This window comes from Python bivittatus, unplaced genomic scaffold (assembly GCF_059951505.1).
Source record: "Python bivittatus isolate LINGU-HERP-01145 unplaced genomic scaffold, Pbiv_v1 ctg000680_np1212, whole genome shotgun sequence".
In the NCBI taxonomy this organism is placed as follows: domain Eukaryota; kingdom Metazoa; phylum Chordata; class Lepidosauria; order Squamata; family Pythonidae; genus Python; species Python bivittatus.
Genome location: NW_028277095.1, coordinates 7,984,490 through 8,012,403, shown reverse-complemented (window position 1 = coordinate 8,012,403; position 27,914 = coordinate 7,984,490). Strand labels below are relative to the sequence as shown.

At 44.9% G+C, this 27,914-nt stretch overlaps 1 protein-coding gene across 1 annotated transcript in view; it reads right to left on the bottom strand.

Annotated features, from left to right (window-relative positions):
• Positions 1-27,914, bottom strand: part of ANTXR1 (ANTXR cell adhesion molecule 1) — a 163,680-nt gene that overhangs the window by 93,914 nt on the left and 41,852 nt on the right. Inside the window, exons 8-10 of the mRNA XM_088151989.1 lie at positions 26,322-26,402; positions 18,846-18,906; positions 7,503-7,601 (exon numbers count right to left, since the gene is read on the bottom strand). Coding sequence (XP_088008115.1) covers positions 7,503-7,601; positions 18,846-18,906; positions 26,322-26,402 — 241 coding nt within the window. The remainder of the gene's footprint in view (positions 1-7,502; positions 7,602-18,845; positions 18,907-26,321; positions 26,403-27,914) is intronic.

The window sequence follows — 27,914 nt, the reverse complement described above, 5'->3', positions numbered from 1 at the left end:
ACAGATCACTGGCAGGACACATTGCCCAGTGGTGGCAGACAAGGATGACCGGGGAGCACCGGGGAGGAGCCGTGCCCGCCTCAGTCCCAACCCGCCCACAGGACCGCTCTATCCCGCCCACTTCTGGGCACCCGACTTTGCCTGTGAGGTCAGAGGCGCTAAAGCAAAGTAACAGACTTCACCCACCTGGCCGCTGCCTCTGGATGTGATCGGCTTAAGGGGGGAAGCGCAACTTTAACGCCAGCACAGCCACAAATGACTTAAGCCCCTCTCATTCACAGGCTGGGCAAGGGAGGAAGCGAACCTCATGAGGACCGGGAGGAAAAAGATGCTGCCAGAGCATCTGTGGGCCAGAGGTGGATGCGTGCGGGGAAGACCTAACGCAGTCCCCCAGGAGCAAAAATCTCACCTACCTCGTCCAGCTTGGTCTGGTGGCAGGGAAAGGAGAAGGTGAAGCCCAGCGGCAGCTTCCTGTCCTTTATTTGCAGCTGCTCCATGAAGTTGGCCAAACATTCAGCAATGTGGTCAAAGAGCAACAAAGAGATGGATGACTTAAGCGTCTCATCCATGGGCTGGGCAGGGATGAAGGCAACCTCATGAGAACGTAGCAGAAAAAAGGCTGTGTGTGCCACAGTTAGGTGCAAGTAGGAAAAAAGGAGACCGATAGTTTCATCTTATTGGCATTTGGGTCTTAAGTCGGAATCCTCTTGCCTAGGATGAGCATACTCCAGAAGCTGGATGGTAATGTTTCTCTTGGAAGTTATAGTTCCTGGAACCCAGCCAGGTGTTGTGGGCAGTGAGGCTGCACAGTTATATAGAAACAAGTACATTTCCTTATTTCCTTTTTGTTTCTTTTCAGCCGCTGAGGTTTGTCTATGGTTCCCACAAATCTTTCTATTTCTCCAGCTGTTTGGGGCAAAGGAGGTGTTATTGTCCTGAGAGCAAACCCTGCAGAATTTGAAGAGTCCTTCAAGAGATGGACCATTACCTATCTCAAAGTCTTCTGAGGTTCCAGAGGGGGAAGACGTGTAGAGTGAGTTCTGGGGGACTGGTTTTAGCTATCCTCATTTTTAGCCAGCTTCCTGTTCTCCAGATGTGCTGAACCTTCAGTTCCCATAATCCCCTGCCAGCAAATACAACTAACTTGGGGAAATCTGCTTTAGAGTATGGGGAGCGCTGATTAATAACATTAAGCACGTCATCTCTCGATAAAAAGGGTCCATAAAATTAGAAAATGTTTCTGATTGCAGTCTCAGCAGCACCTTTCTTCAACATGTTCAACATCAGATATGATGTTCAAATAAGAAGGTACTCCTGAACTTTTTCTTTGACCTCCCATCCATCTTTTGAAACACTACTTTTTCAGAGTCATTCTGCCTTCTGAATTCTCTGCAGTCCCATACAGCAGATAGAACTAAAATAAAGACAGCTGCTCCTGCCTCAATAAATAGTTTTAACCTTGAGGTATTTCTACACAACCAGCTTACCTATTACCAACAATTGGGAAATGAAAGTTTAAAAGAATTCAAGTAGTTTTGGGGTCTCTGCATCTTTGCATTCTCTACTATCCATCCTAGCACTGCATTCCACCCATGGGAGTGTGTGGAAATGTTAGCATGTTTGCTGATCACACTGAACACTGTTGGCCCTTGCTGTCCTCCAGGTTGGCTGTTGGCTGTTGTCTGTGGCTATGTGGGGGTCCTGAGACTGATCCAACCAACCCTCTTCCTCCATAGAAAGAAAAATAAAAGCCTACCAGGATTGCTCTCCCTCAGCCTCCTCTATTCCTGTGTTTATTTGCCATGAACACAAGAGAAGCTCTTTCAAAGCTCAGTAGGCCGATCATTAGATCTTTTCAGCGAGAAAATAATATGGTGAGGATTTACAAGCCAGGGAGGAAAAGATTTATGGGCTTTTTTTTTTTTTGCATCCATTGTACCTGCTGCCTGTCTCACAGAAAGGCACCAGACGAGCTCTGTGGAAGCCAGGTAGAAGGGGGCTCGCATGAACCCTATCCAGGACAGAAATGGCCAGTGAGGATTTGGGTGATGCAGAGTTGGGAGAATTTTTTTCTCTCGACAAATCAAAGAAAGAAAAATGTGAGATGTCCTGAACTTGGAATGATTGGGGGAATGGAGTGGGTTTCAGGAGGAGGAGGAGGAGGAAGAGGAAAGAGAAAGAGAAGGAGAAGGAAAGGAAGGAAGGAGAAGGAGAAAGTGCAGGAGAAGGAGGAGAAAGAGAAGGAGGAGACAACACACTTTCTGGGGCAGAGGAAAAAGCAGAATTTGGCACAAAAACTTTTGGCTAGTTCTCATCTGAGTAAAGTTCTGTGACTGTGAGAGCCGTGAGAGACTCAACATGACAGGGCTGGGAAAAAAACTCTTACATTTGGAAGAATCTCTCTTAAAAACAGTGTTTGCTCTCTTAATGTTTCAATTTCATTTTTAATCCAAAAATACTCCTGCTGGGCTCTTGATCTACCTAGAGTCGCAGTTCTTGCCTTTGTTTTTCCTTTGCGGCCTTTTTGTGGCTTTTCTGCCCATTTCCACACTTCAGCAAAATAGCTCCTTTTTCCCGCAAGGACGGCAGTTTCGTGGGATAAATGCCACCACCGGAAGAGCTTCCTTCGTGATCTGATTCACCCTGAATGTTACCCGAGGTTCAAACTTGGCTTGTTTTAGTCCTCCTCTGAGATTGGAGCTTGTTGATCTTTTCCCCTACGGTTCCCTGGGCATTCCAGTGGTCACGGTTTTTCGTTCATTTATTTCCAAGTAGCGTATGCAGTTCTTTACGTTTGCTCTGATAGCTCCTGCGTGCTGCATGTGCTCCAATTTGATCCCTTCTCTAGGTCAGGCCTCCCCAATCTGCAAAATGGAGTCAGGCGCTGAGCCACACTGCAATCTGTGCCACGTGCATCCCCTGCGTGCCTCCCCACCACGTGCTGGTAGTGCTCACTGTCCCCCCAGGTGAACCCCATGTTCTTTGCATTCTTCTGTGCCCTCCAGATCTAGAACCGGACAGGATCTGAGCACAGACCGAGAACAGCAGCAGAACAAAGCGGAGACTGTCTGCCAATCGATGCTCAGATTCCCCTCAGAGGCATCCTTTACAAGCAGGATGACGTCCTGGTCGCTGGACTGCTGTGACACTCTCTGCGTGGTGCTGTCTTTGGGGCAGGCTGGAAGCTGCAAAATGTGGTGATGTGGGAGACTATTGGTGTGGGGGGGGGTGGCTGGGAAAGGAATGGGAGGGAGAGGACATCTAAACAATCAAGAGATGGGGGGTGAGTCCCTGGGCTGCTGATCTCATAAGTGGCAACTCAGCCCAGGTGGAGAGAAATCCATGAAGAAGCATTTCAAGTCATTCAAAGAGTCTCCACCTTCATGAGCTCGCTCTAAATGAGGGAGGGACATTCCGATTCCGGTATTTACTGAAATGGCTGTAGTTCTTGGTCTTCCCCAGCTGCAGGGGGCTTACCCACGGCTAGACTGTTGGTGGGCCAATCCCACCAGTGCAAAATAACACCTAATTTGGAGTCATTTGGCTCTGGGGCCTGATTCAAAAAGCCGGTTCTTACCTTTAAGCCCTACATCACAACATTGGGGTGGCCAGAGATGCATCTGCCCATCCAGTCCTTCCAAAAGGGCAGCTGAGAATTTGGGATGCTCACGAGCCTTCCTCGAGGTAGTCCCCCCAGTGTGCAACTCTTTCTCCCACGGAGATCGTGCAACCCAGCTCTCTTTGTATTTTGAACGCAAGTTAAAGCTGTTTTATTCCTTCGACGCTTTGGCCTAAGCTCATTTGGTGGGGAGGTGTGGGGAGGGAAATCATTGGATATGAAAGGGAATGAATGGTATTTTACCTATTTATATTGTATTGCGTGATTTTTATTTGTTGATGCTGCTCACCATTTAGAGTCTATCAAGACTTGGGCGGGCTGGCAATTTTGTCAAATGTTTAAATGAATAAAATGGTGAGTTGTGCATCAAGATATTGTTGTCTAAATGGTTCAAAGATGTACTTGTGCGATGAAGTCATGGCACTCTTGCTGTAAGTGCCACAGCTGTATTTTCAGGAAATTGCTGTTAACAATTTAAATACATTTCAGAAGGCAGTGGAGTGGCACTGAAGCTGCTGTTAATTCACGGCTTTCCAAGGTGCATTTTGCAGTCTCTTCTGGTGAGGTTGGGTGGGGTATAAACCTCTTTCTTCTGAGTTGTTGCTGTTCAGTCGTTAAGTCGACTCTTCGTGACCCCATGGCCACATCGTGCCAGGCCTTCCTGTCCTTCACTGCCTCCCTGAGTTTGCTCAGTTTCATCCTCATTGCTTCAGTGATGCTATCTGACCATCTCATCCTCTGCCGTCCTCTTCTCCTTTTGCCTTCCATCTTTCCCAGCATCAGGGTCTTCTCCAAAGAGATCTCTCTTCGCATTAGGTGACCAAAGTATCTGAGCTTGAGCTTCATTATCAATCCTTCCGATGAGCAATCAGGGTTGATTTCCTTTAAGATTGACTGGTTTGACCTCCTAGCAGTCCAGGGGACTCTTAAGAGTCTTCTCCAGCACCACAGTTCAAAGGCATCAATTCTTCGGCGCTCAGCCTTCTTTATGGTCCAGCTCTCACAGCCATACATTACTGCTGGAAAAACCATAGCTTTGATTATGCAGATCTTTGTTGGCAAGGTGACATCTCTGCTTTTTAATATGCTGTCTAGGCTTGCCATAGCTTTCCTCCCAAGGAGCAAGCGTCTCTTAATTTCATGGCTGCAGTCTCCATCTGCGGTGATCTTGGAGCCCAAATAAATGAAGTCTGTTACTGCTTCCATTTCTACCCCTTCTATTCGCCAGGACTTTCTTCTGAGGTCAGTCTCCAAATGTTCAGGACACATTGGGCATATCATGAGGGTCAATCTACTTGCAGAACTGGACACAATCTTTTCTATTCTGCACAGGAACATGTGTGGGCCTTTTGTATTTGACTGGAGAAAGCTGCTTGCTCATGATTGGCTATTTTTTATTCTGCTGTATTTTTGTGCTATTTTCATAGGAGGTGTTGTTAGTTTTAGGACTGGGGAATTCTGGGAGTTGAAGTCCACACATCTTAAAGTTGCTGAGGTTGAGAAACTCTGTCCGAGACTTTAACTGAACAGCTTAATTTGGATGTCAGATTAAAAATGAAGGTTTCAGGAAGGTCTGCTGATGCACACTTGCACTTCCATTTCCTCACTGGGAACCACATCACTTTGGAGAACCATCGTTGACACATTGGCAAGTTAGGGTTGTGTGCAGGGTGCACAAAAAGGTCAAGATGGCAGCAGCCACACCATGCAATCAGAGACTCATTCCTGTTTCGCTTGTCATGACACACACACACAAAAGGCTTTGATCACATGGTTATGTCTGCCATCTTGACTGTTTTGATCCCTGTGGCAAGCTGCAACTTACTTTAGAAAAAAAGACATTTAATGCACGCTTATCTTGCTAGATGGGAACAGTAAGAAGCAAAGACTTGCCTTCTGGTTTCCAATATACTGTTATGATGTACACATTTCAACAGCTCAGCATGGCTGAGTGCCCCCTCCATTAACATTTTGTAACTGGCTCCATTGCAATTTGTAGAGCCCAACAGGATCCTAAAAGAGAAAGGATCACAACAGAAAGCAGCAGTGTCTGTGGGAGGGTGTGTGTGTGTGTGTGTGTTAAAAACATCAAGATGGCGGCCATGGCCGTGCAAACAAAGCTCTGCCCCTTTTTTATGTGTGGCGCAAATGCTCCTGGGATCATGGAGAAGGTGAAGTTTGTGAATTGCAAGAAAAGAGGTGAGATGAATGGTTCTGGGAAGGATTCCTGGCAGAAGGACCAGCAAAGGGCTGGTTCTTTTTAAAAAAAGAAGGAACACTTTAGATGACTTCAAACTTAATTAATTACCAGTAATTAATTACCTTACTCATTAACTTGTCAAAATGCCCTGCACACTTCCTGCAGCAAAGAATGGCTTGCCTGCTGCCAACGGCTATGACACTGGACTGTTGCACCCTCAAGAGAATCTAGTGGGGCTGTACCGAACCACCCATAACCGTGAGCGAAAGCTTCTGCTCTCCTTACTCAGCTTAAGAAGATCACCTCCTTTATTATTCTTCCTTTTTCCTTTTTCCTTTTTCCTTCTTTTCTACGTATTTTTCTATATTTCTTTTTCATTCTTCTATTACTTCTATTGCACTCCATTTCTCTTTAACTGAACATTTGTATTGTTTTTTACTCTGTGGGAAAACTTCTTTAGTCAAAATTATACATAGAAAGAAGGTCACTTTCAGACTGTCAGGAACTCAGCAAGCCTGGTGGACATTTCACCTTTCCAAAGGGCTTTCAAGAACTTCATGTTGGGTACAAATCAGCTAAACAGCCTGTCATGTCCAGTCTGTGCAGGCTGGCATGGGCACGTCCTGCTTTGGCCCATCCTATGCAGGACTTGCAGGATATGCTGATTCCTGGTGTAGGTGTGTGTGGCAGGATACCCAAGACTAAGGAAATCAAATGCACTTGTTAATACCATTGCTGGTCTTTCATATGGGATGTGGACACAAACATAGAATCATTGGACAGACTCCATCACTAATACAATCTCCTGCTTTTGTTCGTAGCTTTGTTCTTAACCTGCTTCCTCCAACAGCAAAGCTGAGTTTTCACCATGTAATAGTCTAGGCCAACGTGCAGTTGAATAAGTGGCAGGTCAACGTGTTACGGGACCCCAGTCATTGTCTGGAGCATGTTGAACAAATCAGGCCATTAACTAAAGCATTAACTTAAGAGTGATTCTCTTGCCACAGAAGAACATATTCTATGAACCCATGAATGGTGCTTTATTGACCTAGGTTTAGAAAGCACTGTGTTGTGTGAACCCAGCCCAATATGTAGGAGCAAAGGCAAAAAGATACAGAAAAAGAAGAATGTCTCCATGTCCTTGTTCCCAGCTGCAACAAGGGAGAAGGCAGCTGAGCCAAATACCAACATCTCCATTATCAGCAATCTTATCAAGCAGGCTTGCCAACAGGTGAGCTCCTGAGCTGTCAGCAGGGTGCGGCCAAAAAAGTCAGGAGGGTGACTCCAACAGTGAGACTGAAGCTCTACCTATTCTTACGTGTGTCACATGTGGAACATCACCTCCATATGACCTTTTTGACCATACCCCGAGGACATCCCTGGATCCCTACCAATCTTCTTCTCTGTGTCAAGGACACTTGCATGGACCATGTGGGCAAAGCCCAGCCAGAGCACTCGCTCTTCCTGCAAGGATTTTCAGTCAACGCTGCGAACTCCACACAAATGAACAATGCAACACAACCATTATTAGGACTGGAATCATCACCACCATCGCTATCACGTTGTTGGTGGTGTCAATTTTGTTTTTATTGTCCCTAATAATACTCTCAAAAAATCACTAAAAGTAAATAAAATCATTAGAGGTGCAACATTTATTGATAGATAGGAGAGTACGGTACTTACTGAGCGTGACCGTCTCATTGATTCTGAAGCTGCAGAGGACTCGATCCACGTTACGGGCATGTCGGAAGCCATTTCCTGTCACCACAACTTGGAAGGACTCTGAAAGTAAAGGAAACCTATTTGAGAAGGGCATTAGAGTTTTTAAAACCTTGACTGATTGATTATGTGACATCAAGTCATTTTTGACTCCTAGCAACCACCTAGATAGATTTTCTCCATGATTTTAAAAAATTACTGATTCACTAAAAATACGCTTTCATTATAATTCATTATAAGATAAAGGAACCCTGCTCAGGCATTGTTTTATATTTTATTTTACTTCTTGACTTGACTCCCGACTTTCTGTCCAACCCAGACAATTAAGATGACTTTCAATTTTTTGACAGTCATCTTAACTAAGGTCCTAAAAATATGGCAGAGTATATTCTGGCCCAAAGACAAAAGTTAGAACAATACAAACAATTAGTACAGGAAAACTTGAAGAAGGCTCAACAGGAACAAAAGTGGTTGTACGATCGATGCACCAAAGAAGAAGTTAAGAGAGAAAGTTGATAAAGTACCAACAGAGAGCATTCCAATAATGTCCATTCCTTTTGCAAAGCAGCTTTGGAAACTGAAGCCCCTTTGCCCCAAACAACCAAAAGCCCCCACTTTATGCTAGTAATCTGTGTTTATGCCACTAGTTATCCACACCTACGTAAAAATAATAAATACAATGCAATTAAATGCAATTATACCTAATTGTTCTATATAGTTAATTACTATCTCACTGGGCAGGGTGGAATAGTCATGAAAGGGTCCAATCCAGGATTGAGAAACTGAGATTCCAAAGCCCGTTTTGACCACAGAGTTCATTGGGTGACTTTAGACCTGTCCCTCTCTATCAGCCCAAACGCCCTTGTAGGTTTGCTGCTATAAAGCATAAGGCAACAACAAAAGACGGAAATAAAATTAGCCTGTACTGTGGAGTTGCCAGGCAGACATAGAGAGAACTGGCTCTCTTTCTCAGAGCCAGGTTTTTGGAGCAGTTACTTTTCACTGCTAGGAATGATGGTTTTCAAAATACAGATGCAAATTGCCCCCCACCCTTCATAAAAGAGACAGGATCCTCGCTCTTCACATGGAAAAAGCAGAAAGAAATGGGATGGATAAGAGCTTTGCCGCCCTAAATGGCCTATGTATGGGTATCTCAATCCAAAGTGAAATGCTGGCGTTGCAACCCTGATTTTCTTTCTGATGAACGCTATTCATCAGAGCACTTCAATCTGTTCCTTAGGTTAACTGTTTGCAGTCTGGGCTGCACGGAGGGGAATCTGAAAGTCAAATATGCCTCATCCATACACCTCCTTCACTGTCCTTTGGTCCCATTCCCTGGTGGGGAGGAGATCATGTTGGCATCGATTCCCCACCATGAGCCATTAATGACCATCCAGAGTTGTGTTGTGCTGCTGTCCATACTGCTCCAACATGCAATGCTGAAGGGACAATCATGGGTCATTTCCACAGTTGAAACTCCATTCCCATCCAACTTCAGCAACGGTAGGAAAAGCTGCCATCAGTGCCAGTACTGAACACATACCAGGGTGGTGCAGGGACACTTAGATGCTCCATCCAATTTTTTTTCCCTCTCTCTCTCTCTCTCTTTCTTTTTGCCAAAAGATTATGACCCTGTCCACCAGCAAAGAGTTTTCAACCTCTCTGCTTGCCATCCAGTGTCTGCTCAGATTGGTGCAGCCGGGTGCAGCAGCTAAGGTGAATGTTGCAGAGGCAGAGGGTTGCTGTGCATGGAAGAGGTGTTAAGTTGTGGGCTGTCTTGGCTATTTCAACTCTTGCCCAAAGCAGTGACCATTCCCTCTAAAATAGAGTGAATAAAGTAGCAGAACCTGGTGTTCTGGTCTCCTCTGTAGCCAAGCAAACAATGCAGAAGAGGCCCATAGTCCAGTGACTCGCTGGAAGGGGGTGTTCTCACAGCAGACTTGCAGAGCCAACTGGAAATGAACAAGGTTTCTTCTCCAAGCACTCTAGATTGTCCACGTGGGAGATCTTGTGCCAGGATAAGAGGGAAAACACCACTTCCACAACAGAACATCTAAGCCAACTTTGGGCTGCTTCAGCAGGTTGACAGTGAGATGAAGGCAACATCATGAGAACATGCCCTCTCCAAATGGTTAGTGGGGTGTCTTCATACCATGGCAAGGAGTAGGTGTCTCTCATCTCATAGCAACTCAGACCAGTTCAGCATTTTTATCCAGAATTAAGTCCTGGGTAAAGGACTAAGTCTTGGCAATTAACCCTGGTTTAAAAAGAAGGACCTTTAGAGTGGGAGACAGATCTTTATTTCACTATGACTTCCTTGGTTAATTTGATACTTGAAAGAAGGAAGGAAGAGAACAGCCTTCTTCTCTTTCCTTCAGTGGCCAGACTGGCACCTCCTATTATATCTCCCTTTGCTGGTAATTATTTCAGTGGTTGTCTTCAAACAATTCATACATGCTGTGCCCTGAACTATAAACCAATAGACGCAACCGGCTGATTCCCTGACCCAAATGTATCTGTCATTCCTTGTAGGAATAAGATACCAGCTGTGCAGAGACATCCAGGGGTGTGTGTGTCAAAAATGTCAAGATGGTAGGTGTGACTGTGTCATTGAAGACCCACCATCTTGACATTTTTGACCCCTTCACAGATGCTCCTGAAATGTACAAGAGAATCATTTCTCCCTATTAATGAAAATAGTGAAAAGCACAGCTGTAAATGGTGATTTTATACAGCCAATCTTGTGCAGCTGTCTCTCTCTAACATCGCAGGTGGTGGGGTGGGGGTTACAACTGTAAGTTGAGCAGAAATCAGCCACACAGAAGGGAAAAAATGATAATGGCCTTATGATACAATCTCATTTCATCATCCTAAAAAAGACAATTAAAGCATTTGGAGTAAATTCGTAGCATATTTAATGTCTTGGGAAACCTGGGTCCAATATCACTGCACGTTAAGGCATGTCACTGGAATAATTAAAGTCTGCAGACAAGAGTTTTGTATTTATTACTCTCAAAAAAAAATCAGCATCTGTTGGGGAGTCGTAGGGAGAAACAGCTACATAATGTCTTATAGAACTTTTTGTCGTTTTGTTTTAATGCTACATCTGTCATTTGGCCCAACACTGATTCTTATTTAATTTTTGACCCTCTGTACTAGATGGTCCGTTTACAGTGTGGTACATTGTTTGCTGACGGGGAAAAGATGCTTCTTTTCAAACTGGTCTGGCCTTCTCTTGCCTCCCCTGCTTAGATTGTCTCTGGGATTCTGCAAAAACCACCTCCACCCCTTGGGCCAGGACGTGCCAAAAGCTCTTTCTGAAGCTCCTTAGGGTCGGGGAGAATTATGCATACCAGGGGCGCCCTAAAAGGGAAGGTCAAAAAAGTCAGGATAGGAGCCATGACCATGCAAACAAAGCCCCATCCTTGTTTTGTCATGTGTCACGCATGTAAGCACCTGCAAATAAGGGGTGTGGCTTCAATTGTGCCATCATGGCTCCATTCTGATTTTTTTGACTCACCCCACCCCCTGAAGATGCCCCTGATTAATACTCTAGCAGAGGAAACTGAATTCAGAATTGTCTTAAAAGGCTAGAAAAATGAGCTGAAAATGAAGGAATGGAGTTTGACATGGTCAAATGCAAAGTTCTTCACTTACAAAAAACAAGGCAAACAGACTGGGGTGGAACTGGAGTCCATGGCTGGTGTTCTGAAAAGGATTTTGAAAGCATATTTAATCACCAGGGTGAAAACGTATAAATCAGTAGTGTGATGTGGCTGCTAAAAAGGCAAGTGCAATTTAATATTGCACCAAAATGAGCATCAAGATGGTTTTGACACCCTCCTGCAGATGCCCCTGAGTGGTATGGTTTCCAAGTATGAGAAGTGATAGTTTCATTATATTCTGCATTGATTAGGTTCTCTACATCAAATCCACTTCTGGCGCCAATAAGGATTCAGAAAAACTCCTGGACAGAGTTAGGAAATTAAGCATTATGAGAGACCGAGGAACCAGGAATGGTTAGCATGGAGGAAAAGATGACTGAGGGAAGATATGATAGGACACTTTAAAGTCCTAAGAAGTTATTCCACAGAAGGAGAAGGTCAAGGTCTTTGTTGTTACAGAGCAGAAGACATTACAGAAATGCAGTTGAATGTTAGGAAATCTTTTCAATCCTTAAGGGCAGTTGAACAGCCACCAAGGGAAAAACAGGATACCCATTTCTGGTTGTGTCTGAATATAAGTTGGACAACCTTCTGTTTGGGCTGGTTTAATTTGGGTTCATCTTAAGCAGAAAGTCAACACTTTCCAGTGCTATGTTTCTATCACCCACCCTATGATGTTTCCTTCTCTTCTGATGCCAGGAGGCTTCAGGTGATGGGATAGAGAATGGGCCACAAAAGACATTCACAAATTGGTCATCCTGTAAATATGGTTGCATACTCTCAAGCAAATTAGGGGAAGGGGTCTGGAAGCCCCTTTTCCAATGAACAGGTTTTATTAAAAGGCAGAAGCTTTTGGGAGCTGCTGCTCATCTCGTCTGTTGGAGCCTCAAAGTGACCATTTTGGAAAAGTGGGACTTTAATAGCACCACCGTGCAAGAAATGGATCAACCCACACTCATCAAAAGGTTTTAGGCAATCTTAGAAGGTCTCAAAAACATGATTTTTTTTTTAACGCATGCCACTTCTAAACTGATAAGGTCGTTGTAATCTTCCTCACATGTAACCTGTATCTGTATAACCAACTTGTCTTCCCCTCCCCTCCCCTCCCCTCCCCTCCATTTAAATCCTGCTTCAAATCTAGCCCAGGGTTTCTCAATCTGGGCAGCTTTAAAATGTGTGGACTTCAACTCCCAGAATTCCCCACCCAGCCATGCTGGCTGGGGAATTCTGGGAGTTGAAGTCCACACCTCTTAAAGCCACCCAGGTTGAGAAACCCTGGTCTGGCCACTCTATGCATTAGAGGAAGTGACTGCAGCTCATGAAAGGTCCTGCCTTTTCACGAAATCTGTTCATTTCATACATCTTAGAGTTGCTGAGATTGAGAAACACCGATCTAGAATCATGGTCTCAGTTCAAAGGAGTGTCTGTCTTTCAATCAGGGGAAAGCCCAGCTGAAAGGAAGCGACCTCCACTCGAAATGCCCCTTGTGGTCAGCAGGATAAGAAGAATCAGAGCCCTTCCTTTCAAGCTGCATCTCCAAGAAAAAAAGCCTCAGAAAGTCGGATGCAACGTTTCCCAAAGCGCTTTCTAAGCAGCTTCCGCCCTGCCGTCAGCAAATGTTGTCTGTAAGAGTGCTTAAAACTCAACAGATCATTGGGGAGCATGTAGTTATCACTTCCAACTGCTTTGAAGCAAAGTGACCCCAGTTTTTGCTGAATCAACAGTATCTCTGGCACTCGGCAGCCACCGCCCACTCGCTGTCTCTCCTCATCCATGCCTTGGGGCGGGGGGGGGGGAGGAGGAAGGGGGGGCTTCTGCACTGTAGCTGCACAAAGAATACAAGTTGAAACAGGAATCTGGGCTGCGCTCCAAGACTCAATTGCTTTCATCCCCAAGGATCGGCTGCACAGCAGCTAAGGAACTAAGCGACTCCGTCCCTTCAAGCTGGTGAGCTCATTCAGGGAAGCGTGTAACGGTGCGGGAAGGTGGAAGGGACCCCATCCTTTGCAGACAGCGGGAAGAATCCTCGTCTTTGACCCTGTCGGTTCCCGTCGCACAGATAAATGGGTGTTCCTCCAGACAGCTGGTTAGGGAAATGGGAGTGAAGGCTTCATGGACCAGGACATCTCAATCAATGGGGGTTTTAGTGACATTCTTGCCTTCTTGCACTCGGCAATGAAGCAAGACCAAGGGGTCTGCTTGATCCTCCTTTCTCCAGTGACTCTCCTTCACTGGACTATCCTATCTCCAGAGTCACAGCCACTCTGGCTTCCCAAGCTGACTCCCAAGGAAGACATCTGAAGAGGAGTTCTCTGTGGGGCTGTTTCAGTTCAGGCCTGGAGCACCACCAAGGGGAAGTCCCGCCTTGGAGGAATGTCCAAAGGATTTTTCTTTTCCTGAAAAAAAGTTTAGAGAAATCATCCACCCAATTTCTCTATCCCAAACATCAGTGGAGAAAAAGCCATTTGTGCCCAGCTTCAAAGCCTGCTATACTTGTCTGAGCAAGAGGGATGAAAAAAGGGCCTCCAGTGTAGGATCTCCAAAACTCAATATCCCAGGGATTAAATGTTCCCCAGAAGATCCATTTTCTTCTGTGCCATTCTGGAAGTGGTTTGATAGAGTTCCCAAAGGAAATCTTCTGGAACAGGAAGTATTTTGTGGTGTTTATTCCAGACATAAAGCCATGGGGGGGGGGGGATTTTCTAGCCTGTTTTGGGTAAGGATGGAAATGAGGGCCAAAAAAAAAATCACTGCAATTGGAACCACTGAAAATCTCACTTTTTGCCACTGAATATTGGCAGCATGAATAGAGGGCCATAATCATAAATGTGTGGAGTTGGGAAGGACCCCTATGATCATCTGGTCCAACCCCCTGCAATGTGCAAGAAAACTAATTAAATTATTCAGTGCCTTGTTCAAATCCTCCAGTGCAGTACCTGAGATCTGTGAACTACTGTTTGCCCAGCTGGTTTTTTTTTACATTATTTGCAATAAATTAAAAGGAGCTTCTTTCTGACATCCAGCAGTATATCTATAAATACAACAAAGGGTACCCTTTCCATTTAAACTCAACAGCTGAAAGAAGAAGAAGAAGAACAGCTTATATCTTGTGACAATACCTTTAACTCGATAGGTGGATAAAAATGCCAAATCCAGTCTAAACATCTGGCTGACTGTGCAATCAATCATAATAAAAACCTTGAACGACACTTAGAAAATCTGTGCATCGACAACATTTCCATCAATTACAAAAGGCCACCCTGCTTGGATCTGCACATCTACTATGCCGATACATTACAACATCCCAGGTTCTTGGGAAGAACTTGATGAGAATAAGGGTAAACACCAGCTAAAGAACTGGCAGCTGTGATTTTGTGTTGATGTGTATATAATAATAATAACAACAATAGCAACAGCAACAGCAACAAATCATCTAGGAATTACCAGGGGTTGTATAAACTCAGGTCAACTTTCTAGCCTTTAATTCTAAAGTTTGGGCATCTACACATCTGGGAAGAAGACCTGGAATTCTAGTAAAGGAACAAACTAGATCAGAGGGGCCTGAAATCTCTCTGTTACTCTAAAAATATCTTGGGACCAGATTATTTAAAGGCGCGTTCCCTGTTTGGCATCCTCTAAAGACACAGACTCCATCTCCCAGAGTTGGGGTACACACAGAGACCACCAGCTAGGGAAGGAACATCTTTCCCCAGATGCTCTGCCTGTTTGACAGATGGTTTTTTTTGCTGTCCTACTGGCTCCCACTACAAATGCCGTCTGCTGAATTTTGGGATGGGGCTTCTCAGCTGCAGAACCCAGATCCTTCTAACCAGAGAAGCCCAACAGCAGCATCTGGATTGCTATTTTCATCCACTGTAGAGTTTCCTGTGTGGTTTGGGGACCTGATTTCTCTATCAAACACTGCCCTGCTGAGAAACTAAGATCAAAACATTGCATGCACCCTGGAGCTTCAAAAATGCCTACTACAACTTCTATTGTTTTGGGTTTTTGAGGGTACCAAAAAGCATTCTATGAAGCTAATTTCTCTCTACGTTATTAACTTTAGCTGCAGATGGAACTAAATCAGCTGAAAAGTATTTTGTCTGAGTGGATCTGATATTTCTGGCAGCGGTGATCTATCTGACAGATGTTTTTTGCAAGACACAATCTATTGTGTTCTTCAAAGATTGATTATCTCCTGTTCACACAACAATCCCGAGTCAGTATCCAGAGTACAAGAACAGCCCTCATTGGCTTCTTTGGCATTTTTTAAAGATTTCCAGCCATGGTCCCCCGTCCAAGATATCTACTCAGTCCTACACTGAAAGCAGTATCAGGTAGCTTCCATCCAGTTACCCCCAGCCCAAAAGGGAATATTCTGAAAGGCCATTAAAACATCTGAAGATAAAATAAAAACCAAGGACTATTTAATTCATAGCTTCATTCATTAGGACATTGGCCAACCAGTGAATGAGAACACATTTTAATAAACAGAAGTAAATTCTAGTTTATGGGACAAAAACCATCTATATGATTGATCCTATGAATTGTGCTTTCCACAGTTTGTTATGCAGTTCTTGGTTACTGGATGCCAAAATGCACATATTAGGGAAATGGTGTTACAAAGATGAACATTAGAGAAAGTTGCCAAACAAATAAATGTGAATTTTAATGCAGATTTGTTTTGTTTTTTTAATTGCAGATCTATGCTGAAATTGGACAGAGTGGAATGATGATTACCCCAAAAAATCAATTTATCCATTGGTAGAATGTAGAATGGGTGGGTCATCACTTCTTCATATCATAGCTTTGTCTGCAGACTTTAAAAAGCCTGGGGAATGAACTGAAGTATGTTTCTCATCTAACATGTAAACTCATTCCCATTTATATCCAAAATAATTAGTAAACAATTGGCGGAGCCCATGAACTTTGAATAACTCAGTGATTCTGCCGAGCCTCATGGCTCTCCTTCTTCTCCCCGGTGAGCTATTAGATGTTTAAATGAGCCAACTGGGACCCTAGTGAAGGGGCAAAAGTCAGCCGACTCGGTTGGATGCCAAGATCTGTTTGCCAGCTGCTGTCCATGGAGGTTAACTCCCTCCAAAATAAAGCAGGTTCTGTTTTCCCAGTGAATCTATGCCAGAAAGACAATATCAGAGTGTAGGAAAAAGAGAGAGAATAAGCAGTCCAGCTTTTTTCCAGGAGACCTTGGAATGGGCCTGAAGCGCTGAGATGGCCAGAAGATCACTTCAACGGTCAGCCTAACAGAGATGCATCCTTGCACATCCCTGCTCCTAGGAACTCCGCTTTGAAATAAACTCAGTTGGGTAGTTGGCTCCTTTCCAGCTTGCTCCTCCTCATGCATCTGAAGCCTACCTAGAAAACAGAGGAGATCACCTCCATTGCAAATGTGGAACACTTCGGAGGACATATGGTGAGTAGGCTGATGGGACCAGGATACCTTTCCCTCTCTTTCTCCTAGGGATATTCAGGGAGAGGTGGAAGAAACCAACATCATTTTATGAGCTCCACTCCCCAGAGACCTTGATCATTGGGAGGAGGAAAGAGATTACTCCCCACATGGGCAAGATTGCTATTTCTCTACTCTCCTAGCAGTTGGGAACTATCCGTGTTGCTTGCAGAGATTGTCGGGGAGAACAGAGATGAATTTTTCTCTTTGCCAACCACAGCAGTCTTGGTAAAAAACATGGCTTAATTGCCACCTGACTCTTGAGGCCAGGGTTTCATTCAGAATTCCTTCCCAGCATTACTTGGGAAATTTACATGCTTTTCCGAATCCCAAATCCTTAGAAAAATTAGGGAAATGGAAAAATATTACCCACGCAGACCAGGAGTTACCCTCTACCATTCCAGTTGTAGCTTTTGGAAGATGGCATAGCTTTCTTGTAACTCCTAGTGAACAGAGCTCTGAGGAGCACTTGGCACTGCCAGCATTCAAGGCACCTGTCAGATCTGCTGTACACAGGGAGTGACCAGGACCGATTCAATAGATCTTTGGCTTCCCCCCTCTTGACTTTCTTCTTCCTCTTCCTCCTCCTGGGGACTAAGGCCTTGCAGGAGGTGCAGAGGGCCTCCAGATGGTCTTGGAGATGAGTGAACCCTTGACGGCACACATTGGCCCCGACTGGATCCTTCGAGAGTGTGCAGCTCCTTCAGGTCGTACGTTGTGAAAAATAGAGAATAACTTGTGATTCTGGAAATTCCCAAGAATTCCAATTTCTCATTCCTGAATCCTGAAGATTAATATCTGTTGGGGGTTTGGAAATACTACCTGAGACCACCTGATAGCTGTGGAGTAGGAAGAGTTCTGTGCAGCTCCCCAGGGACCTGGATATCAAACAGGTTCTTGAGCACCTGGCCGTGCAGGCACAGCAGATCAACCCTGCTGTTAGCCTGGAACGGAAACTTGAGAGGAATGGTTGGAGGTGTTGGGTATATTTATCCTGGAGAAGAGAAGATTGTACTTTTGGCTTTATTGGTACTGTACATCACAGTGAGTTGGTCCATTCAATAGTATATAAACATGAACTTATCAATAAATAAGGTCTTATATATGGGGATGGCTAGCCCCATAGAAGCCTGCTGTCTTCAGCCCCGGATTCTTCATCTTCTTGGACTCTCCTTTTCCCATTTTTAGTAACGTTTTTTACTTTTTGATGTTTTATGTATTTATATATATTTATGGTTTTAATGTTTTGTGTGAGTCGCCCAGAGTCCCCCACTGGGGGGAGGTGGGTGGGGGAGAAATTTTAATAATAATAATAATAATAATAATAATAATAATAATAATAATAATAAGAAGAAGAAGAAGAAGAAGAAGAAGAAGAAGAAGAAGAAGAAGAAGAAGAAGAAGAAGAAGAAGAAGAAGAAGAAGAAGAAGAAGAAGAAGAAGAGGGTTTTTTTCCCCTCCAAGGGCTCTTGAAGTTCTGTCACACCAACCACCCTTCTCTGTCCATGCAGAAATGCCAGTTCAGAGGAGAATCTGCAAATCTCCAGCTACCACAAGTCTCTCTCCTTAGCAGGGGGCTTGCAGGATCGGGGTCTGGGGGTGGCTTTCTGCGCGAGGCTGATTCACACTCCATTTGGTCTGTACACATTCCAAGCAAGATCCCTCACTCCAGTTCATCCCTCTTGCTCCCAACCCTTTGAACGTGGAGTTGGTGCCCCCACCCCCAATCTGGGTATATCTCCCTCAGGAAAGCTTAAAGTCTGAAAAGGGACAAAGCCAAGATGGAGGACAGTGGGATCTGCACATTTGTCTCTTTCAGAATTTCAAACATTAGCAAAGGCAGGCAGAGATAGGAGACCGGGAATGGAGGAGAAGTGGGGGTGGTGAAAACATCCATCAATGCCCCCCCCCCCAATATCTTACAAATGATGCTGGAGATGGCAGAGCCCGTCTGCCCTAAATGAAAAACATCCCTAAAATAGATCAAATCAAGATCTCTTCATGCAGGCAGACATCCAACAGATGGAATTTTCTAGCGTTTTCGTGCCAAGGAAAAATTCCCATGGAGTGCCAGGAGACGGCTGACTCCAGCTTTTGCCTTCCCTCCGGGATCAGAAAAGAGACGCCATTACCCAAAGCGAGAAAGGCTGAAAATATCTTGTATAAACTCACCGCCTGCACAAATACTGGAAGGTTTTGCAGCAAGGATTTCAATGCAAGATTTCTTCAGAATCTAGAAGGCAGAGGAAAGAAGAACATGGCTTAGCAACCTTGGGTGCATCCAGACGGAGAACTCTTAGAATCACTCAGAGGGATGGCTGGGGTCGGTGGAACATCGGAAGTGCTCAACAGGCCAAACCGCGTAAGACCTGGGGAATGGAAGGAGGGATCCCACCCCTTCCACAACCCCTGCTTTTCTTCTGGAAGTCAAGACCTACAAGGAATGGTCAAAGGATCCACGTAGGGGCCTGGCCCTCATCTTCTGCTCACAGAAGTACTCAAAACTTTTCCACAGTGCAAAAGTTTTTGCACACCCAGCAAGGAGAAGAAGGGCTTACTTGATCACCCCAGGTACCTGGGGGAGCAAGGGCAGAAGGGTCTGCAGGAGAGGGGTCAACAAAGTCAAGATGGGGACTGCACTTAAGTGATCCAAGGTCCTGCAGCTATGGCCACCCTCTTGACTTTTTTGACCTCCCCTTCCCCCGGATGGCTCTGGCAAGGGGGCAAATGCAACACAGTGATCACAATTTTGTGGTACAAATGCTGCAATGTATGTGTTGGCATCAGGCGTCATCACACTGTGGCCTCCTTTGTGTGATGGTATCACGACACCCAAGTTGTTTTGAGGTCATGGTGGCTTGTTGCTACTTATCTTCACCTTTCAGTCAACTAGCAGGAAAGTGACTTCTAGAAAATGTTCCGATTCCAAATTCAGTGTGGTTCTGGCGGGGATGTCTGCAGGGATGGGGTCAAAAAAGTCAAGATGGCGGCTGCAACCATGCTACCAAAGCCTTTTTTAGGTGCATCATGTACCTAAACCATGGTTGGGGCTGCCTGCTTGACCTTTTTGAGAAACAGACACACTGTGGACACCCCTGGTTTGGATGGCTACGCCCTGAGAATTTTTGCTCTTGCGCTGGGATAGAGCTGAGTCTTCTCAAATGTTATTGTTCCTTGGTCAATAAAGAATGCAGGACTTTTCCGTTGCTTTTTTTCCTACTTCTTTCTTATACGTTGTTTTAATCTTACTTACAAAGAATGGTGTTCATTCATTCATTCATTCATTCATTCGTTTCAATTGATTTATATGGCCCCCTATCTCACCAGCATGACTCTAGGCGGCTAATGAAGGTTAAACAATGCAATATAAAAAGGACATTTCGCACCCAACTCAAAGTGGCTCCCAAAAACACCCTTCACCAACTGTGTGGGCTCCATTACTCTGTTGTGTGAATGCAGGTACCAGATCTTTCAAAGAGCTGGTGGAAAATGTTGCATGAACCTCATCACGATATAACATGGCAGAATTAGCCGTCATCCACAGGATAAAAGAAAGGCTCTCCTGTCAAGGCAAAACGCAACTTGGGTTGTCCACCTTTAAGATATAACTGGCTCCCTGTTGAATGTCCAGTCACAAGATTGAGGACTGGGGCGTGCTGGCGATATCCTACTAAATGTTTCAATGTTAGAAGAATTCATTTAGATCAGTGTTTCTCGACCTTGGCAACTTGAAGATGTGTGGACTTCAACTCCCAGAATTCCCCAGCCAGCAAAGCTGGCTGGGGAATTCTGGGAGTTGAAGTCCACACATCTTCAAGTTGCCAAGGTCGAGAAACACTGATCTAAATTCTGGGAGTTAAAGTCCACACATCTTCAAGTTGTCAAGGTCGAGAAACACTGATCTAAATTCTGGGAGTTAAAGTCCACACATCTTCAAGTTGTCAAGGTCGAGAAACACTGGGCTAAAGGATGAGAAGGGATGGGAGAAAAGACATTTTAAAGCTTTGGTGCATTATAGCTCTTGGACCAACAGCCATCCACTTGGACAAGGAATGAGTGGAACAAAAACTTGCACTGGTGGTGGGGTTGACATGAATGGATGGGGATTTTTCTTCCCCACTTTGGCTCAAAAATATTATGAAGGCTCTCTTGTTTAGGGGTGTGACATGATGAGGGACGACTCAAATAAATTCCAGATGAAGATCCTCTGGGGCAGTTCCCACCTGTAGCCATCGGCTTTCAATACTTGTTTGCAGAAGGTGCAGATGAAACGAAGGCTTTTGACAAGGTCTCCATAGAAGGTCCGAGAATGGAGGAAGACTCTTCTGAATACGTAAGGCCCTAGAAATACCCTTGAAGATGGAAAGAAGAAATGGAAAAGGTATCCAGGACGAAGGAGGAACTGTTGGAGGGAGAAAAGTGAGCCATGGAGGGAAGAGACGCGGTTGTGGAATCAGATTTAGGCCGCCAGCAAGCATTCTACCTTGTATCTGGGCATTTGGTTCCTGGCATTTAGATGGTGCATAGGTGTGATTCTGAAATCAGGTTTAATTTTTATTTGCATTACATTCACCCATGAAGTTAAATCTGACACTTAAATGACAAGTTAAATCTTCAAGACTGAGCTAGATGGAATCCAGCATAAAAGATACAAGCCACTGAAGCAGAAAAAGAATTTGGAACTTTTATTTGGAAAAACAGGATGTGAAAAAGGCACCCCTTGGTTTGAGCCAATGACCTTTGCGTGAGTCACAGCATGGAGAGATCTGCCGTGATTAGACAGAGTAGCCATCTAATTTTATTTACATGGCCCACACATCCCGAAACCCTCACTCCAGCTGATTTTTTTAAAAAGAAGAAGTGTTGTAAACATCAATTTGGAACAGGAGAAGAGTAAAAAGTTATAAAGCGTTATTCACATCCTTTCGGATTCTGCGGAAAAGCAGAACGGACCGGGAAGTCCTGCATGTCTGTTTTCTGATGTTCAGAGCAGCTGAAATGACACACGTGCGCGCACACACACACACCAGTTTGCTAGCAAGGACCTGAGGATCTGGGACAAACCAGAATGACATCAAAATAACGGCACAACGGGAGTTGAAGTCCACACATCTTTAAGTTGTCAAGGTCAAGAAACACAGGGCTAAAGGATGAGAAGGGATGGGAGAAAGGATATTCTAAAGCTTTGGTGCATTATAGCTCTTGGACCATCAGCATCCACTTGGACAAGGAATGAGTGGAACAAAAACTTGCACTGGTGGTGGGGTTGACATGAACGGATTTTTCTTCCCCACTTTGGCTCAAAAATATTATGAAGGCTCTCCTGTTTAGGGGTGTGATGTGATGAGGGTTAGGGTTAGGGTCATATTCCCTGGATATAATTCGAGCGATCCTTGTAGAGTGAGGCAAGGACGTCATTTGCGTCATCTGCACGATAATGTCCTGCTGTGTGGCCAATGGGTACACGGGGGAGTTGCCAGTTGGGCTTACCCTAGACGCAGGGGGCCCCCTCAGCAGCATCGGTAGCATCTTTTGCCTGAATAATGGAAGCAGTGCCAGGGCATGCCCTTTGGGAGCATGCACGTGACATCATGACGCACGTACAATAAGGTGGTTTGTATCGCAATGCCACGGCACTGCCTGGTTCAGTCTGAGCCCGCCCCCGCCCCAGCCCCATCGTGGACGTTGCTGGCCCTCACCTGCATCTGCTTGATCTAAACATTTAGCATCAAATGACAAATGGTGCCATTTGCAAATTATAATATCATAATTAGCTTTTAACTTATGAAAGGGAGTTTTAGGTGCGGTTCTTTGAATCGCACAGAGACAAGAAGGGGTGCTCACCCAGGACACATAAAAAACAGGTGGCACTTCTATTGCACTGTTGTGACCGTCTCCTTGACTTTTTCGACCATGCCTGCAGAAGCCCCGTGCTCACCACTGTTCCACCTGCCATTTTCCCCACTCTAAAAAGCTGTTATTCTTCATGATGGAGACTTCAGTGCACGTTTGCCAAGAAAATGATACTTCTGGTACCCTTTGGGCAGAGAAGTCATTTTGATGACCAGCAGAAATAGACAGTGATGAACAGGGGCTAGATGCAGTCATCCTCTCCCCACCTGTAGCCCTGAGACCAGTCATGTTTCCTGGCCCCGGAACCTCGGGTGACTGTGCGCAATGTCCAAGACCCATGTTTTTCAACCCTGACCACTTAAAGCATGCTGGCTGGGGAATTCTGGGAGTTGAGGTCCACACCTTTGAAAGCATGGTGGTTGGGGAATTCTGGGAATTGAAGTCCGCCCCTCTTAAAGTTGCCAAGGTTCAAAAACACTGGGCTAGATGATCTCTAAGGGACCCTGCAGCTCTGTGATTCTATTTTTTAAAGCAGGGGCAAAGCAAACAAGATGCCTTTGAAACAGGCGGTAAGTTCCTTCTTGCCACCAGAAACAAAATGGAAGGGCTGCGCCAACTGTGTTAGTGTTCTTTTTGCAATGAAAGTAGCTATTTTTTCCCCACAAAGGTAATATCTCTGAAAGCCCCCATTTCCTTGCCTTTGAGGGGGGGGCTATTCTCCGCTTCTGCAGATTATTGCCCACCACCACTACACTAATTGATTCATTTGATTTACAGGGACACCAGTCTCCCACAGGGACGCAAATCACCCACAGTGATCTTCAGGAAGGACCCCTGCAGAGGGTAAGGGAGATGACCTTGAGGAATTACGCTTCAGCCCGTTACCAAGGCTATGGGGTCTGCATATTTCTATGCAGGGTCATCTTCCTTACTCTCTACAACCCCCCCCCCCCCCAGTTGTGCTCCCTCCATCAGAGTTAAAGGTGGAAAACCTCTGAATCTGAGGAGCCCTAAAGCCCACAGCCAGGGCTAAGCTGAAGCCTGTTCTGCCCCATCCAAGTCCCTGTGGTCCTCAGGCCCTGAGAAAGAACCTTGGGGGGTCACCTGGTTGGCCCAGGCCGAGATGTACCACTGGGTATCAATAGCATCCTGGTGATCCTGTATCCTGTGCCAACGGATGGCCTCATCCAGAGGCTTCGTGTTGATGCTAAATAGGGGTGGGGAGACAGTAGAGCTCTAAGGTAACCTAGAGCTGGGGCCTGGGGCTCAATCTCCTCCCCGCCAACACCAACTGAACCCTGCCTTGGAGAAGAGAGGAGAACCACCATAATACTGTTCCTCCCACTCCAAATCCCGAGCCAGCCCAGAAGGATACCCCAATCGATGGTATCCACTGATTCTCAAATGTCTGGCTTCAGCTTCCAATTTTCGTCCATGTTTCTCACTCTTGTATTTGTTTTCGCTTTCTGTGCTAGCTTCCAACATCGGGCCAATGTCTGCCATGTTGATAGAGTCTGGTGAAGTTCGTGTATTGAATAAATGCACTGAACAGAATGATCCCATTCAGATGAATGATCCAACTGGAAGATCCAATTGATGCTTTCAGATGGAACCGACTGGATTCATTCATCCGACCTGACGACTCAAAGGGACTGAGAAGCGAGGTGGCCCAATTGATATGAATTCAGATGGGATCAATCCAATTTGTCAGATGAATTCAATACATTGGATTGAATTCTATTTGTCAGCCCCACTAGGTGGATCAGACCAGGAAATCAACTCCACCAGAAGGCTGAAACTACTCTTATTGAGGTTGGCTGTAAGAACAGAATCTTGCAAGTCTGTGCTGGACCTCCTCCCTCCCGCTGCAACCCCGTTATCCTTTAGTGTATTAGGGAGGTGGCTCCCTCAGTTACTTCCAAATGTTATCTGTAGGTTGTGGACTTCAAATATGTTTCAGCCCCTTTTGTGTAGGTAACAGTTCCTGCATATCTCTGTTAAGGTCAGCTTCCTTACTCTCTACACCAGTGTTTCTCAATCTTGGCGGCTTTAAGATGTGTGGACTTCAACTCCCAGAATTCCCCAGCCAGCCAGGCTGGTAGGGAATTCTGGGAGTTGAAGTCCACACATCTTAAAGCTGCCAAGGTTGAGAAACACTGATCTATACCCTTGGGTTCACACAGACCTAAAATGTACCAAGTTATAGAAAAGCATGCCATCTTCTTTTCTTCAGGCTAAATAATGTTTGCCATGCAGCAATTTTTCTTTACACACTCTCCAATCATCCTTTTGTGAAATGTTACAATGTCAGTCTGAGTTTTCTCCATTAAGACTATCAGAAATCAACCAAACCTGCATGATGGGTTCTAGACTGAGTTTCCCAAGCATGAAATCTGGTGATTTATGCTTGCAACTGAGGCCACAAGAAATATAGGCAGTGAGACAAAGAGAAAGGAAATACTTCTGGAATCTATTAGGAACAGCTGTAGAGAGAATGCAAGTCGAAGAACAGAATCTCTTTTATGATCTTACAATACCTGGTGCTCCAACCCCATCTGGTATGTTCAGTTACAAGAAATCAGAGGACAGAGAGAGAGAGAAGGTGGGTCCTGATCCAGTTTATCTGCAAGAAAGCACGCTAGAGTAAAAGCATTTGCACTTGGAGGCATCAGGAACACAGCCTTCTATCCCTGCTCTCCAAATGAACCGGAAGTCCACATCAATAAATCTTGTGTTGGAAAGCAATTATCTTCCTTGGAGATATTCTGTCTTATGGATGCAGAAACTCAGCACTTTCTTTGTTTGGCTTATTAACCTCATTTAAAGGAATAGCATGAGTGAAGAACCTACGGTCTTCCCGACATTGCCAAACTACAACTTCCAGTAGTTTTAACTAGTGGTGAGGCTCACTGGGAATTTCAGGTGTGACATCTGGAGAACTCAATCCTGGTGATATCTCCATCCTGTTGATATAGGAAGCTGCCTCAGGGCTTAGTTTCACTGAGCCAAGCATCACAGATGGTAAGTGGAAGAATTCCAGAGAAAAATCTTGCTTGGCATGATCTGAAGAGGCTGAAAATTGAAGCTGGGTTCTTGTGCATGTCAAGGATTGCTCTGCCATGAAGCAAAGGCTGCCTAGGGTTTAGCAGCTGGCAGCTGTTGCAGGCAGCATAACTATGCAGGTACACAGAGACAAACACCATTCATAAGATGCCTGCAGAACTGTGTCATGGTCCTTCAGCAGATCAGGCCAGGAGCCTCCCTAGGTGAGGCCAAAAAAAGTCAAGACGGTGGCTCTGATTGAGCAGTCATGGATGCCACCTTGACTCTTTTAACCCCCTCTCTGTGGGTGCCCCTGGATCAGGCCCTTCCCCATCAGCAGTTCCAGAAGGTCCCACTGTCTTACATTAGTACCTGCTTTAGACCTCGTAAGAACAAGAATATTGTGGAAAATTGGCAAGACTCAGTAGAGCAGAACCTCCCATGTTCTGGGTGATTTGGTTTTGAAAACAAAGTGAGATGCAGGGGCCTCGTAATGGCGCAGAACTTCCCCCGCCCTCTGAATAAAAGCCATGAATGGTCTTCGCTCCTGCTAAACAATTCCCTGGCACTCCTTAGCCATCACTCAGCCCACACCTCTTCTCCACTCAGCCAAGCCATTCAGTTCAGTGCTGCTACTGCTTTCTTTCTAGGAGGCCCTCCGATGTCATAGCACTGATAAATATACTGTTTCTGGCAACGACAATGCTAATTTCACTAAGTCATAAAATGAATACAGTAGTAAGCAAGACTTACAGAGTCTATGATTCCCTGGAGAGCTTCAAAACCATCATTCACGGGGAAGACGTGATCCTTGCTGTCAGCGATTCGAGCCAACTGGTTTTGCAGAAAAAACAGTTGGAAAAGTGAGTCGCCAGCAAGGACGTAAAGAGAAGCTGGACACACACAGTCAGTCAAATCCCGACAGGCAGATGACCATTTCACCAGAGCTGGAGACAGTTATTCACCAAGCTTTGTTGCCACTGGTTTGTGTGTGGATTTCTTTTCTTCCCACACTCATTTTTTCCCCAGAAATTGCCCTTACTACAATAGGAGGATTCTAGTTTATCCAGATATCATAGTGGGGGGGAAGGGGAATTAGCAAACACCCATGAAACAGAGACCTTCTCTTTTAACTCTCAGAAACCTTCTATATGACCCTATATGATAGGACAGTATTTCTCAACCTCAACAACTTTAAGAGGTTGAGAAACACTATGATAGGATCCTGACTGAACCCAGATCATAGTTTCAATTATTACAGGAGGAGTTTGACTCTTGATGACTTCATGGATGCATCCATGGAGTCTTCTAGAGGCAACTTCCAGGCTTTTTGGCAGCCACCAAAATTCTTTCCAAATCTGATTCTCAGAGTTCTCTTTAGCAAAATTTATTGAAATTAGAGGAATGAGGTTGTAAGATCTCCAGCAGCTGAACTGTTTCCCATTTAAAACCAATATATCCGTTGGTTACATTAGCGTGGAGACATTTTCGTTGTCTTTCTTCCAGCCTTCCTATGATCTGTCGAGGTGTCAGATCTTTTTCACAATAACAGGAAAGCTTGCAACTGGCTGGTTGCAAAACTGTCTCCTAAATCTTTATTAGCCTGAGAACCAACCGATACAGCAACAATTCAGACATAGTTTACCGTTGCCTTCTTCTGGGAATCTGGAATGCATTTTGACTTCCCAATCTAGACCACAGCCTTGGGATTTCCTGGGATCTTCCTCCCAAGTACAAACCAGTCTGACCCTGCTCAGCTTTTCAAGTCCAGTTGAAATTGACTGGATGCTTCTACTTAGATGGGCTTTATAGTTAAGGAGAAGCATCTTGACCCACAATTGGTATCTATGACTTATTGTTGGCTTCCTTACCTAAACCATGGTGTTTGGATGGGAAGGGTTAATTTGTGGTTAATACTCATGTTGGTCTCTAGGCATAGAGAGAAGAGGCTGGAATCAGCCATAACTTCCCTAATGCTCCTAGCCTTTTTTTTTTTTTTAATCCCCTTTATGAAATTCCAATTCGATAGGGTGGAATTGGAAACCTAGGTGATGATGGAAAACTCCCTTTGTCTTGGCAGATTTTTCTACTTGTTGTCCAGCATTAGCCCCTTGGACTTTATGGGCAATGGTCTTTGCTACCAGCTCCAATTTTCTATACTTTTGAATTCAACCACTAATGTTTTCTCTGCTCCCTCTGTCAGCCCTCTAAGGGATACCAAATTTGGAAACCAAACACGTGCTAGCTAAGACTATTTTTATTATAAGGTTATAGGAACAGAATCTTGCAATTCTGAATGCACTTCTTTTCTCCCTCCCTTTATCTTCATGAGAACAGGGAGGGCCA